Genomic DNA, 21,120 nt, shown 5'->3' with positions numbered 1-21,120 from the left:
ATACTTATAGCTGATTTGCTATCACTATAAAGTATTTTAGGTGATGTTATAGGCATAGCCAAATCCTTCATTAATTTTTTTAACCAAATTACCTCACAAATGCACTGTGCAAAGGCTCGATACTCAACCTCGGCACTGCTACATGAGACAATTTGTTGTTTCTTGCTTCTCCATGTGATTAGATTCCCCCATAACTTTGTGCAATACCCTAATGTGGATTTGTTGTCTTCAATAGATCCAGCCCAATCTGCATCTATATAGCTCTTTATTCCTCTTTCATTGCTCTTCTTGAATAATAATCTTTTCCCAGGAGTGCCTTTAAGATACCTTAGGATGTGATAGGAAACTTCAAGGTGTCTTTTAGTTGGGGAGTGCATGAATTGGCTTGATTATACTTACTGCATAAGCAATATATGGTCGTGTATGTGATAGGTAGATTAGTTTTCCCACTAGGCATTGGAATCTTCCCCTATCTACTTGATGCTCATCATTGCCTTCCTCTCTATTCTTCCAATTAGGCTCTAAAGGAGTGCTGGCAGGCTTGCAACCGAGTTTGCCTATTTCTTTTAATAAATCCAGAGTGTATTTTCTTTGTGAAATGAAAATACCTTCACTGCTCCTTGCAACTTCCAAGCCCAAAAAATACCTCAAATCTCCCAAATCCTTGACTTCAAATGCTTCCTTCAGCTAATGCTTCAATCTTTCAATCTCTTGAGTGTTATCTCCAGTGATGATTATATCATCTACATAGACTATAAGAATAGTCTTCTTTCCATCAAAATCTATCTTGGTAAAGAGGATGTAATCAGCTTGCCCTTGCTTACTCCCGTTGGTTGCCGATGGGTATTCACTCCCAAAGTGGGTCCTGATGGCCAGGTGGAACGTTTTAAAGCCCGCTTGATTGCCAAAGGTTTTATACAGATCTATGGGTTGGATTATAGTGATACCTTCTCTCTTGTTGCGAAAATGGCCTCTATTCGTCTCTTTCTCTCTCTGGCTACCACATGTCATTGGCCACTCTATCAGCTCGATATTAAAAATACCCTTCTTCATGGTGATTTGCAGGAAAAGGTCTATATAGAGCAACCACCTAGTTTTGTTGCTCAGGGGGAGTCTAATGTAGTCTACAAACTCAAGAAGTCTCTTTATGGTCTGAAACAATCTCCATGGGCGTGGTTTGCCAGGTTCAGCAAAGTAGTTTAAGCCTTTGGTCTCACTCGAAACAATTCGGTTTTCTATCACCATTCTTCTTCCTTATGTATCTACCTTGTTGTTTATGTAGATGATATTGTTATCATAGGGAGTCATTAGGTTGGAATACAAAAGCTGAATAAACATCTACATCAGCACTTTCAGACCAAAGACCTAGGCCAATTTCGGTATTTCTTGGGTATTGAAGTTACTTAGTCAGGAGGTGGTATCTCAATTTTTCAGAGAAAGTATGTCGTTGACATCCTAGAAGAAACTGGTATGGTAAACTGCAAACTAGTTGACACTCCAATGGATCCGAATGTTCAAGTCGTGTCGAGACATGGGGAGCTTTATTCAGACCCTGGTAGATATAGGAGACTGGTAGGCAAGTTGAACTATCTCACAATCACTCATCCCGACATTGCTTTTATTGTGAGTGTAGTTAGTTAATTCCTCAGTTCTCCATGTGATTCTCACTGGGATGCTGTTATTCGAATTCTGAGATACATCAAAAAAGCGCCAGGTAAAAGGTTACTCTATGGGGATAAGGGACACATAAATATTTGTTGTTATGCAAATGCAGATTGGGCAAGATCTTCTTCTGATCGTCGGTCAACCTCTGGGTATTGGGTTCTTGTGGGAGAAAATCTAGTTTCTTAGAAAAGTAAGAAATAGAATCTACTAGCTAGATCTAGTGCAGAGGCAGAGTATCGAGCTATGGCTAATGCAACTTGTGAGCTCATCTGGCTTAAACAACTCTTAAAGGAACTCAAGTTTTGTAGAGTATCCCCTATGAAGCTTATTTGTGATAATCAGGTTGCCTTACACATTGCTTCCAATCTAGTGTTCCATGAGCGGACTAAGCATATTGAAATCGACTATCACTTTATTAGAGAAAAACTGGTTGAAGGTGTTATTGTTACAGAGTTTGTTAACTCCAATGATCAACTTGCAAATGTCTTCACCAAGTCTCTAAAGGGTTCTCGAGTGAAATATATTTGTAACAAGTTTGGTGCGTATGATATCTATGCTCCAGCTTGAGGGGAAGTGTTAAAATTATTAGTATAATTGTAATTATTATATGTTTGTGTTTTATTTTGTAATTATGATAAGGTCATAGGTGTTTAAGACCCGTTATCCCTATTATAAATAACAAGCTAAGAGAGGCTAATCTCTTAGGTTTTTCTCTCATAATTATTTTCTTACAGTAACAATTATACCCTTGTTGGTTAGGAGAGTACCCAACGAATATGCACTTGAGAGATTTGGGATCTAGCTTGGACAGTGTTGGTTGATTGTTATAAACAAAAACAATGCATCCAAACACTCGAGGAGTAAGAGCATTTAGGACTCGAGTATAATGAATGAAGGCCTCAAAAAGAACATCTAGAGGACCTAAACTTTAAGATTTTTTAGGGAAGTCTATTAATGAGATATGCAGTAGTCAAAACAGCTTCTCCCCAATAAGAATTTGGAACTAAATGAGTGAACATTAGGGCTCTTGCTGTCACAAGAAAGTGGCAATTCTTTCTTTCAGCTATCTCATTTTGTTGTGGACTATAAGGACATGAGCTTTGGTGAATGATATCGTGCTCAATTAGGTATTTGTTGAATTCATTAGAAAAGTATTCCCGGCCATTATCAGTTCTCAATACATGAATTGAAATTTGAAAAGACATTTTTAACCATTTAATGTGACTTTTTTAATACAAAGCAAGCCTCAGATTTGTCTTTCATAAGGAATACCCAACATATCCTTGTATGGTCATCAATAAAAGTGATAAACCATCAAGTGTTCGTGAGGTTTGGGGTTCTAGATGGCCCCTAAATATCACTATGAACTAGATGAAGGTTTTGAGGGAGTATATATGGTTAGGATGAGGGCTCCTAGTCTATTTTGCAAGAATGCAATGCTTACAAATGAAATCTCGAATTTTATTGCTAGAAAAAGAAGGATATAAAAGTCTAAGATAATCAAAACTTGGATGTCCTAAGCATTGATGTCATAATAATAAATCTGAAACAATAGATAAAGACGATTGAATAAGTGACCTAAAAGTAAAAGAATAATCATGTCTTGGTGTCTGATAGAGTCCCCCTTTCATCAGCATTGCCAATCTTCTTCCCCGAGGATAGGTAATGAAAAACACAATAGGATTGGAAAAATGTCACCATGCAATCTTTGTCATTAGTTAACTTACTAGCTGAAAGCAAATTGCATTTTAAATCTGGTACATGGAGAACATATTTAAGAGATAAACCCCCAACACTTGTTGTTCCTTTTCCTTTTGCTAAGGATCTGATTCCATCAACCATAACATTAGTATTCTGATCACAAGGTTTATAATCAGACAATATGTTTAGAGAACTTGTCATATGATCTGAGGTCCCCGTATCTATGATCCAGCAACTTGTAGGAAACCTTTGAGAGATTAGAGAGTATGTATCATTACCTTTCCTTGCCACGGACACTGTCGGATTAGGGTTTTCTGAATTTTCAGATTTAGTCACCTTTGTTTGACTTAACAAGTGTTGTAAGGCCTCCAGCTGATTTGTTGTTAAGCTCAAATTTGTGGAACCACCTTTTCGCTTCAATCATGTAAGTTGATTGTCCTCCCCTCCTTTGATTCCTTGGCTTCCAATTCGCTAGTCATCTATGAATTTTCCAGCATGTTTCTCTAGTATGAAAAGGCCGATTGCAGTGGTCACGCCACTGTTTTTCTTTTGGAGTCTCTCCTTTAGCTGAAATAGATGGTTTTCCTCGGAAGCTATTCAAGGCTGAGGCTGGGGAATATGCCTCATTGCTGGAGTGCCCTGAACCTGAGAACATCACTTTCTTCTGACTTTCTTCTTTTCTAACTTTTGCAAACACCTCTCTTATGGATGGAAATGGTTTTGTCCCTAACAAACTACCTCTTACCTCATCTAGGTCTGAGTTTAGGCCATGTAAGAAGTTAAAAACTCCCCTTTTCCACCATCTTATTATATTTGCTACCATTAGCAAAACACTCCCATGTGATCTCATAAAATAAGTCCATCTCCTACCACAATTCAGTTAAGGTATTAAAGTATTCAGTGACTGAATTTGTACCTTGTCTAGTGGTTCGAATAAGAGATCTAATCTGAAAACATTGAGCCGTATTTTCTATATCAGAATAAATTTATTGGACTGCCTTCTAAATCTCACAAGTTGTCTTGTAGAAGAGGTAGGTTCTTCCAATCTTTGGCTCCATTGAATTCATCAACCAAGCCATAACAACAGCATTCTCAGCCTCCCATATGCCATAACTTGTTGACTCTGCACTCGGTTTAGAAACGGTACCGATAAAGTAGCCTTCCTTCCCTTTCCCTCTAACAACTAACAAGACTAATTGGGATCATTCTCTGAAATTGGTACTATTAAGCTTGTGTTTTGTAATTTGGAGGGAATGGCTATCCATGGCGGCAGGAACGGTTGGAACATAGGAATCCTTCATGGCTAGAGAATTCGTGGTAGAAGTCTCACTGGTTGAGACTTTTTCTGCCATTCCTTCGACTCAAGACTCCTTCAGATAGTTAGAGATTAAAAAAATCAGTGCCACAAGAACGTGGCTTTGATACCATGACAGAATAATGTAGGGGAATATCAGTCTTTCACCCCTTAAAATTCTATTAGCTCAGGATAAATATATATACAAAACATTCTTAAAAAATCTCCTACTTTACAACAATGGACAAACTTATCTAGTTTACAACTCTATATCAACATAATCTTGGATTTCCTTACCTTAATTTAAGAACATGTCAGGCTTCTTCCTTTTCCATCTAGAAGTCTACCTCGCTGATTATCCTTACACGTACATAGCTTCTTCTTTATCTTCCAACAAAAGATACATACAAAAGATTGCTTAATATTGCTAACAGTTCTTCCTCTACTGGTGCTTTTACAGGTACCCCTCCCAAGGCCTCTACTCTTGTGTCTAAGACTTCAGGCAGTAATCAGGGTCGGTCCAATAGCCGATAGCCAATCTTGCCCCCAGTGCAACTTTTGCAAAAATAAAGGGGCATGGGGAAGACAAGTGTTGGAAGAAGCACAATACACCAACTACCCTGTCTGCCTCTCAAACATCTTGGGCAGCTCACGTTGCACAGAGTGCCCCTAGTCTAGCATTGGGCCCTCCGACAATAACCTTACATGCTACTAACTACAAGGCTTTCTTGAAATTCCAGGCATCTCAACAATCTACTGGTAATCCCATGGCTTGTGTTACTCAAAGCCCTTCTATTGGGCCATGGATTTTAGACTCTGGTGCCACCGATCACGTGTGGTAATAAAGACCTTTTCTCTACCCTTACCTTTTTCTGAACATTTACCAACTATCACTCTTGGAAATGGCACCAAAACCAAGTTAAAAGGATAGGAAAAACTTCTCCTACCTCCTCTTTCTCTTTAAATTCTGTCATTTATGTCTCACGTAGTCTTTTTAATTTACTTTCTGTTAGTCAACTTACTAGAGAACAAGATTGTTCAATAACCTTTACTTCTACTTCTGTTTGTGTGTAGGATCGGGGTACAGGGTGGATGATTGGCGTCAGGCATAAGTCACAGGGCCACTATCATCTTGTTGTGCCCTAGTTTGCCAATAGCTTGCACCAGTGTTGCTTCCCCAGACCTTCTCCACTCTCATCTTGATCATCCCAGCCTTTCCAAACTAAAGAAATTAGTTCCTAATTTGTCGTCATTATCCACTTTTAATTGTGAGTCATGTTTGTGTGGTAAACACGCTCGTAGTTCTTTTTCTAGTTACGTCAATAATAGGGTTGAGGCTCTATTTTCCCTTGTGCACTCTGATGCATGGGACCCAGTTGAGTCAACTCTACTATAGGTTTTTTATATTTTGTTACTTTTATTGATGACTTTTCTTGTTGTACTTGGATTCTTCTCATGAAAAGTCGGTCCGACTTGTTTTCTATCTTTCAAACATTTACTGTTGAAATAAAAACATAATTTGGAGTTTCTATACGTGCTTTATGTAGTAATAATGCCCTTAAGTACTAATAGGATATTGATAATCGAAAGAACTACAAGGCTGGAAATTAACAAAATGAAAAGAAAGTAGACATTCGAGAGGTCCACGCTCTCCCTCTATATTCATCAGAAAATTCCTCTGCTTCTACTTTATTTGCTTCTCTATTTATAGGAAGTTGTTGCTCACATGCCCCCCTCACTTTGCTCTTCCCATTCTACCCCTTAACAAAATTTGTTATCTGTAACAATTCTCCCATTTCAATATCCCTATTCTGCCCTTAATGTTATGGGCTGCTTATCAAGTACTTTTCCTCTCAATTTATTGCTTTCATGACTACTAATGGCATCTTGCATCAATCTTCATGTCCTTACACACCTCAACAAAATGGTGGTGCTGAGCGTAAAAATCGTCACCCCATTGAAACTGCATAGACACTACTTTTACATGCCAATCTTCGCACCAAATTTTGGGGAGATGATGTTCTTACTGCATGTTATTTGATAAATTACATGTCATCTTTAGTGTTATAGGACAAAATTTCTCATTCTCTTCTATTCCCTACACAACCACTTTATTCTGTTTTCCTTCATGTCTTTGGATGTATCTATTTTGTGCATTCTTTTTCACCTGGGCAGGATAAACTTGCTACCAAATCTCTCAAGTATATCTTTCTCAACTACTCTCTATTGTAGAAAGACTATAAATGTTACTCTCCTGAGTTGAACCGCTATCTTATATCTGTTGATGTCACATTCTTTGAACAACAGTCTTTCTTCTCAGTTGCTCACCCTGATTCACAGAGTCTTGACCAGGTATTGCCTATTATTTTTTCTTCTCTTCCGCGACCCTCTTCAAGTCCATATGTCTCCTCTTCTGTGGACCCTCCACAACCATCGCCAAGTCCACATTCCACAAATCCTCCATTTCTTACGTATCATTGTCGTGCTCAGCTCGCTACCGAAGCCAGCATTCCTCCAGAACAGGACTCTACTGACTCACTCTCTCCATCAATCATTCCTCCTACCACGGATCCTGAGCCAGATAGTCTTCTCATTGCCCTCCGCAAAGGTACAAGGTCTATTCATTATCCACACCCTCTTTATAACTTTTTTGTGCTATAACCGTTTGTCACCTACTTATAGTACCTTTGTTTTGAGTCTTTCCTCTCTTTCTGTTCCTAAAACCACAGGTGACGCCATGTCCCATCCTAGTTTGCGCCATGCTATGTTAGATGAGATTGAAGCCTTACATTCAAATAGTACTTGGGATTTGGCGCCTTCACCACTAGGAAAGACTTTCATTGGTTGCTGGTGGGTGTTCACACCTAAAGTGAGTCCCGATGGACAGATGGATCGTTCTTAGACCTGCTTGGTTTCCAAAGACTTTACACAGATGTATGGGCTAGATTACAGTGATATCTTCTCTCCTGTTGCTAAAATGGCCTATGTTCGCCTATTTCTCTCTATGGTTGCCATGCGTCATTGGTTGTTCTATCAATCAAATATTAAAAATGTCTTTCTCCATGGTGATTTGCAAGAGGAGATTTATATGGAGCAACCACCTGGTTTTGTTACTCAAGGGGAGTTTAATGTAGTCTGCAAACTCAAGAAGTCTCTTTATATTTATGTGGATGGTGGTTCAAGCCTTTTGTCTCACTTGAAGTGAAGTTGATCATTCGGTTTTCTACTGACACTCATATTCTTTATGCATCTACCTTATTGTTTATGTGAATGAAATTGTTATCACAAGGAGTGATCAGGTTGGCATACAAAAACTAAAGAAACATCTACATTAGCACTTTCAGGCCAAAAGACTTGGACAGACTTCGATATTTCTTAAGTATTGAAGTTGCACAATCAAAAGATGGTATCTCAATCTCTCAAAGAAAGTATGCACTTGACATCTTGGAAGAAACTGGTATGGTGAACTGCAAATCAGTTGACACTCTAATGGACCCGAATGTCAAACTCTTGCCGGGATAAGGGGAGCTCTTTTCAGATCCTGGAAGGTATCGAAGATCGATAAGCAAGTTGAATTATCTCACAATCATTCGTCCCGACATTGCTTTTATTATGAGTGTAGTTAGTTAGTTTCTCAATTCTCCATGTGATTCTCATTGGGATACTGTTATCCGGATTCTGAGATACATTAAAAGAGTATTGGGTAAAAGGCTACTCTACGAGGATAAGGGGCACACAGATATTTGTTGTTATGCAGATGCAAATTAGGCAAGATCTCCTTCTAATCGTAAGTTAACCTCTGGGTATTGTGCTCTTGTGAGAGGAAATCTAGTTTCTTAGAAAAGTAAGAAACAGAATGTAGTAGCTAGATCCAGTGCAGAGGTGGAGTATCAGGCTATGGTTAATGCAACGTATGAGCTCATCTGGCTTAAGCAACTTGTAATCTTAGGAGCACTGGAAACTGATTCTTTATACGGATATAATACCTCTCTATCGCACCCACTCACAAATCAATAGGAAACTAAAGAACAAATTAAATGCAATAGAAAGAATTGAAAGATTGGCATAAACATAAACCAAACCATAAGAACACGAGAATTATCCTGGTTCAGATTGCCCCTTAAGACAACCCTACATCTAGCCTTAGAACCCTCCGAGAAAAGCCTTCTTTGATTGATTAAAACGGGATCAGTACAACCTTTAGTGCCTCACGATTACAAGCATACAAGATTACAAAGAGTTATCGTTAATTACACAGCCTTTTCTCTTAAGCTTTTTCATGACTATCATGCATTTCTAAGCGCTTAGCACTCTACCCTATTTATAGAAATTAGGACTCTTAGAAATAATAAAAGACCATTTGTCTTAATTGATTGCCATGAGCAAGAACAACATCCTTTTTAAGGGGAGGATTATAAACAAAAAATAAAAAAAATAAACTAAATATTGACAGCATCCTAATCTACATCCTTAACTTACTATATTTACACAATATTTACATAAAACTTAAATCCTAGAATATTCTAGGATCAAGGCCAAACCTTCCTTAATTTGAGCATATTTCCAGCACTCCCCCTCAAGCTAGCTTGTAGATGTCTTCCATAGCTAGCTTGCCAATAAGTTTATCAAATTGCTTCTTGTGAAGACCCTTAGTTAGAATATCAGCAATTTGTTCAGTTGTTGAAAGATATGGCATGCATATTATTCCAACATCGAGCTTCTCCTTGATGAAATGTTTGTCCACTTCTATATGTTTTATACGATCATGCAACACCGGATTATGAGCAATGGAGATGGCAATCTTGTTGTCACAATAAACTTTTATAGGTTTTGACCGAGGAAACTTCAGTTCTTCAAGTATCATTTTGATCCACATTCCCTCACAAATTCCATGAGCAACAGCTTTGAACTCTGCTTCTGCACTACTTCTAGTTCTAGCCACCACATTTTGTTTTTTGCTTCGCCAGGTGACTAGATTTCCCCCAACAAAAGAACAGTAGCCTGAAGTAGATCTCCTATCATTAACACTTCATACCCAATCTGCATCAATGTAGATCTCAACTTGTAGGTGGCCATGTTTCTTGAACAAGAAGCCTCTTCCAGGAGTCTCTTTCAGATATCTTAGGATTCTGTAGAACGCTTCAAAATGCTCTGGCCCTGGTGAGTGCATAAATTGACTCACCATACTCACTGTAAAAGCAATGTCAGGTCGCATATGAGACAAGTAGATTAATCTGCCCACAAGTCTCTGATATTGTTCCCTGTCATTTACTTCTTCAGCTTTGGCAACATATAGTTTCACATTAGGCTCAATGGGAGTTTCTAGCACCCTGCAACCGAGTAAACTTGTTTCTCCAAGAAGATCAAGAACATATTTTCTCTTATTGACAAAGATGTCTTCTTTGGATCTTGCAAACTCCATTCCAATGAAGTATTTTAGGATCCCAAGATCCTTGATTTGGAACTCCTTTGCAAGTTTTTGCTTAAGGACTGCTAACTCTGTCTCATTATTACCAGTTAAAATAATGTCCTTAACATAAACAATCAAAATTTCAACTTTACCATCTTTTGAGTGTTTATAAAATATAGTGTGATCTGCCTAACTTTGAAAGAAGTCATAACTAGTAACTGTCTTTCTAAAGCGTTCGAACCATGCTTTTGGGGAGTGTTTGAGACTATACATGGATTTCTTTAGTCTACATACTTTTGTCACTCCCAAGTTTGTTTTCGAATCCTGGTGGCAAACTCATGAAGACCTCCTCCTTAAGATCACCATTAAGAAACGCATTTTTGGCATCAAATTGGTGTAGAGGCCAATCTAAATTTACTGTAAGAGACAATAGGACTATGATAGAGTTTATTTTTGCAATAGGAGCAAAGGTCTCCTGATAATCAATCCCACAAGTTTGGGTAAAGCCTTTAGTCACCAGTCTGGCTTTGTACCTATCAACACTCCCATCAGCCTTACATTTTATTGTAAACACCCATTTACACCCTACTATTTTTTTGTCTTTGGGCAGGTTAACCCCAAGTGCCACTTTTCCTTAAAGCATTCATCTCCTCTATAACTACTAATTTCCAATTTAGATCATCCAAAGCTTCCTGTATATTCCTTGGCACAAACAAGTGTGAAATCCTAAATGTGAAAGCCTTATGATTCTTTGATAGTCTGTGGTAGGAGAGATATTTAGCAATAGGATATTTAGTACAACTTCTAACACCTTTCTTAATTGCTATAGGAATATTAAGATCAGAAATAGTAGGTAAATGATTGGAAATAGTTAAAGAATCAATTTGGGAACTATTAGGTAAAGTAGAAGGAGGTGGACTAGAAGTTGAAGTGGGATTTCTTGAACTTATAGTGCCATTTTTTGGGTTTTCAGACTGGTTTTGTGCAGAATTGACATTCAAGTCTTTGTTCTTTTGATGAAATCTCCTCCTGGTATAAACCTGAAGCTCAGAATTTAGATCATGATGATCAGTTTGTAGTAATTCTCCCCCTGCCCGAGAAACCCCTTTACTTGGCATCAAAAAACTAGAATCTCCTAAGTGACCATTATCAGAAACATGTGGTTCCTGAGTAGGACATATTGCGTTTGGAAGGGGGACAGAAACATCCCAAAAATTGTCTTCAGCTTCATGTTTCTCCCCCGAAGGAAATTTTTGGTAAAATAGGGTTTGTTTTCAACAAATGAGACATCCATACTCACGTGGATCTTTTTTGTGAGAGGATCATAACACTTATAGCCTTTTTTATGAGAGGTATAACCCAAGAAAACACATTTGACGGCCCGAGGATCAAGTTTTGAGCGAAATTGAGTAGGTATATGAACATACATAGAACATCCAAAAACTTTGACGGGGAGATCCGAATGTAATCTAGTGTTGGGAAAAATGTCTTTTAGGCACTCAATGGGTGTTTGGTACTTTAATACTTTAGTAGACATACTATTTATCAAATAGGACGCCGTCAAAACAAGCTCCACCCCATAAACATTTTGGAACATGCATAAAAAACATGATGGCACGTGTTACTTCGAGTAAATGTTTATTTTTACGTTCAGCAATGCCATTTTGTTGAGGAATATGCCGACAAGTAGATTGATGGTGAATACCTTTGGTTTTCAAAAAATCCCCTAGGTGCTCATTGAAATACTCGGTGCCATTGTCAGAGTGTAAAATATCAATTTTGGTTTGAAATTGGTTTTCAATCATAGTGTAAAAGTTTTTGAATAAATATTCCACTTCAGATTTTTTGTGCATCAAATAAATCTAACACAAACGAGTATGATAGTCTATAAAGGTAACATACCATTTTTTTCCAGATATAGTAGAAATTTTAGATGAACCCCAAATATCACTATGAATTATATAAAAAGGTTTGAATGCTTGGTAGGGTTTTGGTAAATATGTAGAACGATGATTTTTTGCCAAGATGCAACTTTCACATTGAAAACAAGAACAATCCATTCCTTTAAATAATTCAGAAAATAAACGTTTCATATAGGCAAAACTAGGATGTCCTAGTCTAAGATGCCATAGCATAATTGTGTCTTGAACAGGAATTGAACCAGTACTACTAAAGCCCTGAGCTTTTTTTATTACCAAAAGAAATTCCATCAAAGTAGTAAAGACCTTCAATCATCCTAGCATGCCCAATCATCGTCTCCAAGTTATGGTCCTAAAATTCACAATGGAATTCAAAGAACGTAACACGACAGTTAGAATCTTTGCAAAGTTTACTAATAGACAAAAGATTGCAAGCCAAGTTAGGAACATGAAGAACAAAATGGAGATTAATTTTCTCGGTTAGTTTAATAAGTCCTTTTCCTACAATAGATAAAAAACTACAATCGGCAATTCTAATTTTTTCATTGCCAGAGCAAGGAGAATAGGTATTAAATAAATAAGGAGAATTAGTCATATGATCGGAGGCTCCGGATTCAATAACCCATGGAGAGAAATGTAGACAAGAAAGAGCTTTAGGTTTTCTACCTGTGTGTGCCAAGGAAACACTAGGAATACCAGATGAGGAACTGAATTGTAACAGCTTCAAGAGTTGATCAATCTGCTCTTTGTTGAAAGGACCTGTGTCAACCTCATTCGTAGTAGGGACCCCACGGTTACTACTCTTGTCTCCTTGCTTGTTGCTATTCCAATTGGTAGGTTTGCCATGAATTTTCCAGCAAGTCCAACGAGTATGGCGTAGCTTGTTGCAATGGTCACACCAAACCCGAGGCCGCTCATTGCTCCTACGCTAGTAATTTGCAACCTTGTAGGCAACAATATTAGTAAACAAGGCAGAATTTTCAATTGACTCACCAGTAGTTTTTTTGCCGAGCATGACACTCATCCGACTTTCTTCCCTTCTAACCTCAGCAAATACTTCACCAATAGGAGGAGGGGAGATCGGCCAATAATCCTCCCTCGCATCTCATCGAACTCGATATCAAGGCTAGCAAGAAACTTGTAAATATAGCCATCTTCAACCATTTTCTTGTGGTGGTTGCAATCTTCAGTAGATTTCCACTCATAAGTGTTGAAGAGGTTAAGATCTTGCCACAATCTCTTCAATGAATGGAAGTACTTAGAAATAGAATCATCTCCTTGCGGAATCTCTCCCAGCTTCAGAGTCAACTCAAAAACCTGAGATTGGTTACCCAGGTCAGAGTACATCTGATTTACATTATCCCACAATTCCTTTGCAATAAGATAACACATATAATTGGAACTGATATCTTCATCCATGGAATTGACCAGTCATGTCATGACCATAGAGTTTTCAGCATCCCAAACGGAGTGTGCTGGGTCATCCACTGCAGGTTCCTTCCTGTCTCCAGTAATGTAGCTAATTTTTCCTTGCCCGCGGATATACATCCGGACAGATTGAGACCAGTGAAGAAAATTATCACCATTTAAACGAATGGTGGTGATTTGGACAGAATGGGTGTTATAATGGTTTGGCTGGGTCGCTGGATTTTTTGTTTTGATGGCAACAACAGGGTTTAGGGTGGTTTCAGAAGTGACTTCCGACATAACTTCTCACGTTGGGAGTGGTAAAATAAGAAGGAAAGGTAGGGTTACCAAGATTTGGGAGGTGGTTACCGATGTAAGATGTCAGCAAGCAGTAGGTGGTCAAGGTAAAGAGGCCGCGAGCAATCGGCGATGGCTAAAGCAAACACAGCCGACCCAATCGGAGTGGGCGTCACCGTCTTGAATGGTGAACTTGCACTCGCAGGAGGTAGAAAGCGATCTGGCGGTTGACAATGGAGGAAGCGACAAAGAAGACGACCTTGGGTGGCCGCGACTAGTAGATCCAAGCTCGACGACGGTTGGGAAGAGACGAAAGTTGCCGGATCCGAGCGTCCGCGGCCAATAGAGAGGCGCAGGCGATCGTGAGTAGGGTCTCACACGGAATGGATGGTTGTGATTTAATCTAGCTCTGATACCATCTTAGAAATAATAAAAGACCATTTGTCTTAATTGATCACCATGAGCAAGAACAGCATCCTCTTTTAAGGGGAGGATTATAAACAAAAAATGAAGAAAATAAACAAAATATTGACAGCATCCTAATCTACATCCTTGACTAACTATATTTACACAATATTTACATAAAACTTAAATCCTAGAATATTCTAGGATCAAGACCAAAACTTCCTTAATTTGAGCATATTTCCAGCAAGGACGTTAACTCCTAGGCAATTACATAACCGAGTATGGACATTACCGAGTTACCCCCCAACTTAAATTCTAATTACAAGTTGGCCACTGCCTATCTATACCCTCTGAGTTAATGATGCGCCCTCACTGTCAAAGCCAATATCATCCTTACTCGAGACAAGACTCTAACAAATCTCCACCATTGTCTTGAGTAAGATCTATCCTTCAACCATCAAAGCGTTGGCCTGCTCTCCTTTGGTTCCAACATGATATATACCTGATCATCAACGCAAACAAACATTAAGAATTTTCAAACAATGTTGTAATTATTTTCTCTAGCAACCTTAATTAGGTTTACCTCCTCCTTCTCAAGGATCTCCCTAATGAAATGATATCTAACATCAATATGTTTGGTTCTTTAATGGTGAGATTGGTTCTTAGCCAAGTGGATTGCACTTTGGCTATCACACCTTAACTCAACCTTAACATTTCTTCTTAGAAGTTCACTCACAATCCTTTTCAACCAAAGACCTTCCTTGATTGCTTCCATAACAACAATAGTGGAAAAAGCCACCATGGCTGCAGGTTGGTCTTCCAGCTTATGGTAGAATTCCATAGTTGGAAAACATAACTGGTTGAGGATCTTCTCCTATCTAGGACTGCTGCATAATCAGCATCCAAAAACCTTAAAATGCAAGGTTTTTCTTCTAGCTTTGCTCCACCATAAACCAAAGCCATATCTAATGTTCCTTTCACATATTTTAATGTCCATTTCACAGCATCCCAGTGAGCTCTACCCGGATTGGCCATAAACCTACTAGATACACTCATAGCATGAGCCAAATTCGGCCTTGCACAGACCATGTTGTACATTAGGCTGCTCACTGCATTTGAGTAAGGAATCTTACTCATTTCTCTCATGTTTGCTTCACTACTTGGGGACTTCTCATCAGAGAGTTTAAAGTGTTGTGCAAAGGGGACTGAAACCTCCTTTGCATCCAGCATATTAAACTTCTTAATCAGCTTCCTAAGGTATGCCTTTTGGGATAAAGAAAGCTGTCTATGCTGCCTATTTCTCCTTATTTTTATGCCTAATATTTTCCTAGCTTCTCCTAATTCTTTCATTTCAAAGGCTAATCTCAATCTCAGCTTTAAATTTTGGATTTCTATGGCTGATTGGCTAGTAATCAGCATATCATCTACATATATAGATATCTTACTAGGCATATGTTTGAAATAAACACAGCTATCAAAAGCACTTCTTTTAAATTCTTGAACTATCATAAAGGAGTTAAATTTCTTATACCATTACCTAGGGGATTGCTTTAATCCATAGAGGGACTTCCTAAGCAAACATACTTGCTCTCTTTCCCTTCTAACCTCAAATCCCTTAGGCTGCTCCATAAGAAAATTTTCTTCTAACTCTCCATGTAGAAAGGTTGTGGTGACATCCATTTGATCAAGAATTAAATCTAAGTGTGTTGTTATGGCTAAAAGGATTCTAATTGAGGTATGCCTTACCACCAGTGAGAATACTTCATTAAAATCTATTCCCATGAAGCCCATGCGTGCGCACAATCGCAGCCATTAGGCTAGGTGGCGGCCTGGTGAGCCATGTGACCCACAAAGATAGTTTTCCCACGAGATGCATGCAGCCCAATTGAGTCTGATGCGACGGTTATGTGTGATAACCGCTTGTACTTTTGTAGCCTATATATATGTGGCTAGATGGGCATTTTTGGTAGTTGAGAGAGCATAACCCAAGCCATTGTCTTTGTATTCTCGGATTTAAATAAAAAGTTTGGAGCTTTCTCGTATTTCTTTGTGCGTGCTTCCGTTTTTACTGTGCTTAACCCCATAGGGTTGTTGGTTGACCTAAGGAGAGAACTTAGGGCCATCACAATTTTGCTGGCCGAATTTCAGGAAGGCTAGTCTTGTGACGCAACTCCTACAAGAACTCAAATTTTTTGAAGTGTCCCCTATGAAACTTGTTTGTGATAATCAGGTTGCCTTTCACATTGCTTCTGTCACAACCCTGTTGCGACTGTGGCGGCTTTTACCACAATTCCGAGGGGATTGCTGAAGAAAGATTTCAAAACGCCACTTAATGTGGAGTTGTCGGAAGAAGGAACAGCAAGAATTAGAGAAAGAGAGAGAGAGATAGATGAGAGTGTTAGAGGGAGAAAGGAGGAGAGAATAGCTGGAAGAGAATCTTCTTGATTGTAAGCATACCCTTACATTGCACAATAGGGTCTTTTATAAGGACGTTGGAGGAAATATTCCCCTGATAGCTGGGGCCCTCTCCTTAACCGTGTAACAACCTGATTCTAACCAACCTACTGGTCCACCTAGCGCCTAGGGCGGCAGTCGAGATGAACCTTACAATTTAAATGTCTTAATTAGCAAAAAATTTAAAAACAACCCTTAGTAAACTGCTTGTGTGACAGCTTCCAATCCAATGTTCCATGAACAGACCAAACATATTAAAATTGATTGCCACTTTATTAGAGAGAAGTTGGTTGAAGGTGTTGTTATTACAGAGGTTAACTAATGATCAACTTACAGATGTTTTCACCAAGTCTCTAAAGGGTCCTCGAGTAGAATGTGTTTGTAACAAGCTTGATGCATATGATATTTCTGCTTCAGCTTGAGGGGGAGTGTTAGAATTATTAATATAATTGTACATATTTTATGTGTTTTTTATTTGTAATTATTAGGCCTTGTAATTAGCCCTAGGTTAAGCTAGTATATTAGGCCCATTATGCCTATTATAAATAACAAGCTAAGAGAAGTTAATCTCTTAAGTTTTTCTCTCGAAATTATTCTCTCACAGATTTAACTCAAAATAGAAAGTTCATCTATTAAACTTTGACCATAGAAAGTGGAAGCATAGCAAAAACAAGAAGTCAAGTTAAAGGGGTTGAACATACAGACAACAGTCAATCAGGATGAGAATGCTAATTAAAACATATTCTGATGAAAAAGGTAATATCAAAACCATTGCTTCCAAGCAATTATAACATACAATAGATTTTTGTATTCCTTCTGGCTCTGCAATTTTCCTGCATGTCCACTGAAAGGTGCCTCATAAAATAATATATTTGCATCTATTATAATAATAAAATTTTAGTTCTACCAAGGGTTAGTACAACCAAGTAAGAAGGAACAACAGGCATATAACTAAATATTATACTAAATTAACTTGCAACTGAAATGCAATCAGAATAGTAATAGCTTGATAACTAATGCACATATTAATAAATTTAATTTATTTAAACAGAAGAGAAAGATTAAAAGTGTATAACCTCATCAAGAATTTTCTCAGCTAGATGCTCAATTCTCAGTACCCTGCCAACAACTGGGGCAACATTCTTATGCCACGCGATCTCGTGCATTTTGTCAAACTTGATACCATCATCAATGAGGACGGCAGCAATTCTTGCAGACTTGAAACAAATTGAGCTAATATGTTGCAAACCATAGCATTTACGATATCCTTCAATTTCTTGCAAGGACGGCTTAGTTCCATAAAGTTCAGCAATATCCCTTACACTTCTCTGGAAAATGTACATCAAGGTCAGAATGACAGAACCACCCATAAAATTTCATATGAGTCTAGCAGGCAATATATCATGGCATCTTCACAATGGGTTTGGGACCAAATACATTTATACCAGTAAGCAAAGCTCACAGATGTGATACTTGGCTTTTTAGATAAGCCTCAAAAGATGACTGACCTTTTAAAGCTTGGACAAGTGGTTGAACACCAGAATAAAGCTTGCAACAAGTAGCAACAAATGATCCCACCAAGCATGTAAAATTTAGTAATATAAATGACATTAAAAGTGTCTTTGAAACACAAATCATCTGTAAGAATTGCTACCAGTTACAACATATGTTAGCCTAGCTATCTGGGTCAAGGACACTGGTCGCATTTTCAGAATTTAAAAAAATCACACCAAAACCGCTTTCACAAATATAGTGTTTGCCATATCCAAGAAAATTCAAAGTATGCCATTTCAAAAAAATAAAACAATTCAAACGAGATTGGATTGTTTAGAATAGCCCAGCAGTGTGTTTAGAATGGCCCTTGACTCTTATTTTAAAAATTTCTTAATACATGGTTTGAGATACTTGCGCAAATATACAAACGCAAGTTCAGTAAGGCTCCATCTGATTGCTTGGAGTGCAGAAGTCAAAACCAAGGCCAACTATTGTAAGTAATGGGAACCGGTACTGAAATTTTCCTGAGGAAAAGAAATCAAGCATCCAACAGCTTCACAGGGAGTTAGAATATGAAAACGAAGATCTTCCTTCTCCCTTACCCAATAAACGATGTGAATTTTTAAGATCCTGCAATTATTGAGCAACCTAAAAGCCATTACAACTTTTTTGAATGCATCATACAGGATGCCATTGTCGAACATTAGAAAAGATTATATTCATTTTATTGTAACTTATAATGGCTTCAGTTTTTGAATGACTATATGCAGAAATAGGAAAATAAAATAACTTTTTTTATTGAAACATTAATATAATATCCATTATCTCATCTAAACTAATATTAAAAGGCAACTCATGAAACTATTTAGTGACTCAATTTTGAAGTTCTTTCAAACAACACTTAATCCAAAATTAACCTTTTCCTCGACCAGTAGATTTTTGTCAGGATTAACATCAATAGGTAAAATGGAAAATTTATAATACAAATTTAAATGGGTTTCAACTACCACTACATCATAATAAGTTCTTTCATCCCTTTAGACCCGTCCTAAAGAAAGTTTCACGTCTTTTCAACCTCTTGATGCCAACTGCCAATATCAATTTTAGGTTAGTTTTTTCAAAATCTTTTGTATTTACATTTAATAATTCATTAAATTGGTTTAGTCACAACGTCTCCAAATATATTCAATTGCTGGTGTCTTTATGGAACTACAATATCTTCCACTTAACAACAGTTCGCTTCTTTCTTCTTCTCTCTTTTTCTTCTCTGTGGCGTGAATTGAGTTTGTCGAGGATTTAAATAAGTTTCTTGACGCATTTGAGAAATACGAGACTGAAGAATGATCTAGTTGTTGTTATTGTTGCTCTTGTAGTTGCTGTTGTAGAAGAAGAAGGATAAGAAGAAGAAGAAGAAGTACCTTGAAGCTGAGGGTGTGAGGGGCGTCAGACAAGGCATCGCCGGTAGCTTCGGAGAAGCATCGGAGGAAAGGGAAGTTTGAGTCCACCGCCACCAGATTGTGGGCGTGACCATCCACCAACTCCACGTTTTCGACTGCCTCTTTCAGCTCTCTGAACTCCTCCATGTCCATCTCTCTGTCTTCCCCCGGTCCTCCCTGTCCTTCTGCAATGTAAATGGATGGTCGCTCGATTCGGGAGCCAGCCATGACTGAAAAAACTAATAATTTAAACGGTTTGATATTTTTATATTCATGTATTTATTAGATATACAATATAAAAATGTCGCACTAATTATTATTTTTAAGTGCTTAAATAACATTTTTATAATTTAAAAACAGAAATGCATGAATTTCACAAACTTCGCCTATAATTTTATATGCTTTCTAATAAAATTAATTAATAAATAGATCACAAATTTGATGTTATATTTAAGAATGTTCAAACAAATTACTAAATCATGAAAATCAACTGCACCATATTATATTACATGATTTTTTTAAGAAATCTATAAATCGCATAAGTTTTAATTTGATAAAAATAATTTTAATTTTTAATCGAATTACTAGATTATTAAGAGTCTTAACAATGTATAAATTAAAAAAATAAAAATCCAAAGTCTAAACAATTTTTTCTATCCCAACCTTCATCGATACTCTCAACCTCTCATCCTTCCCTTTCAAATCTCTCACTAAAAGCTCAAATCTTTTATTATGCTTGCTGTAGTAAGTTGATTATATTTGATTTTTGAAGTTTAATAGTTATGGCATATTTTGAAAATATATTTAAATTTATATTTATTTTTTTATTAAGTCATAATTTGTTTAAACTATTTACTAGTATAGTTTCTATTTTTTTCTCTTGTAAATAAATTAATTTTGAAGTTAAAGACTCAAAATATGTTAAAATGATCAAGCAAAAAAATTTTAGGCCTAATTTATTAATCAATCAAGTCCAATAAAAAGTCCATTCGAACAAACTGTACAGTATCTTGTGATGCAGTTTATGAAAATCAAATTGAACCACACGATTTGAAATAATAAAAAAATAAAACATATAATTTGACATATGAAAAATGACTTAACATATTATTATTATTAACAATATAAAAAAAATAGTTAAATTTGAGAATAATTGTTATTATGCCACAAGTAAATGGATTTGTTAGCAAAATGATGGAATTGTCTAAAGTGCATGTCCTATTGTCACCCTAATTTGGTGGGAATTTACCTATAAAAAAATATAAGAAATATTGCTCAACATTAAGTTAATGAAGATGATGGTGAAGTCCAAAATGCACGTCCCATTGTCAACCTAGTTAGGTAGAAGTTTATGAATATAAAAATTTAAAAAATGTTTCGCCGGCCTCAAGTAGTCAAGTACTCCACCCGGGGCCTAACTCTAAGCTATGCTGAATACTGGGCCTCTTGTTCTGCTGCTGGAGGCCCAACTTTTGAAGTCTGTTTAGAACCTTAGATCTAGTCTAGATCTATATAGCATTAGCCGCCCACTGCGTTGATTTCAATCTCTGGACGGCCAAACAAGAGATCGTGGCTCTCTGGCAGGAGAGGTCCCAATTGTCACCATTTCAACTCCAAAATTATGCGTTTGAATTTTAG

At 37.4% G+C, this 21,120-nt stretch overlaps 1 protein-coding gene across 1 annotated transcript in view; it reads right to left on the bottom strand.

Moving 5' to 3' along the window:
* Positions 1-19,736, bottom strand: part of LOC127789104 (protein fluG) — a 78,960-nt gene extending 59,224 nt beyond the window's left edge. The window contains exons 1-2 of the mRNA XM_052317886.1: positions 19,465-19,736; positions 17,629-17,880 (exon numbers count right to left, since the gene is read on the bottom strand). Of these exons, the coding sequence (XP_052173846.1) occupies positions 17,629-17,880; positions 19,465-19,710 (498 nt within the window). The 5' untranslated portion in view covers positions 19,711-19,736. The remainder of the gene's footprint in view (positions 1-17,628; positions 17,881-19,464) is intronic.
* Positions 19,737-21,120: the final 1,384 nt, after the last annotated feature.

This window comes from Diospyros lotus, chromosome 13 (genome assembly GCF_014633365.1).
Source record: "Diospyros lotus cultivar Yz01 chromosome 13, ASM1463336v1, whole genome shotgun sequence".
Taxonomy (NCBI): Eukaryota; Viridiplantae; Streptophyta; class Magnoliopsida; order Ericales; family Ebenaceae; genus Diospyros; species Diospyros lotus.
This window is presented reverse-complemented; position numbering and strand designations above follow the sequence as displayed.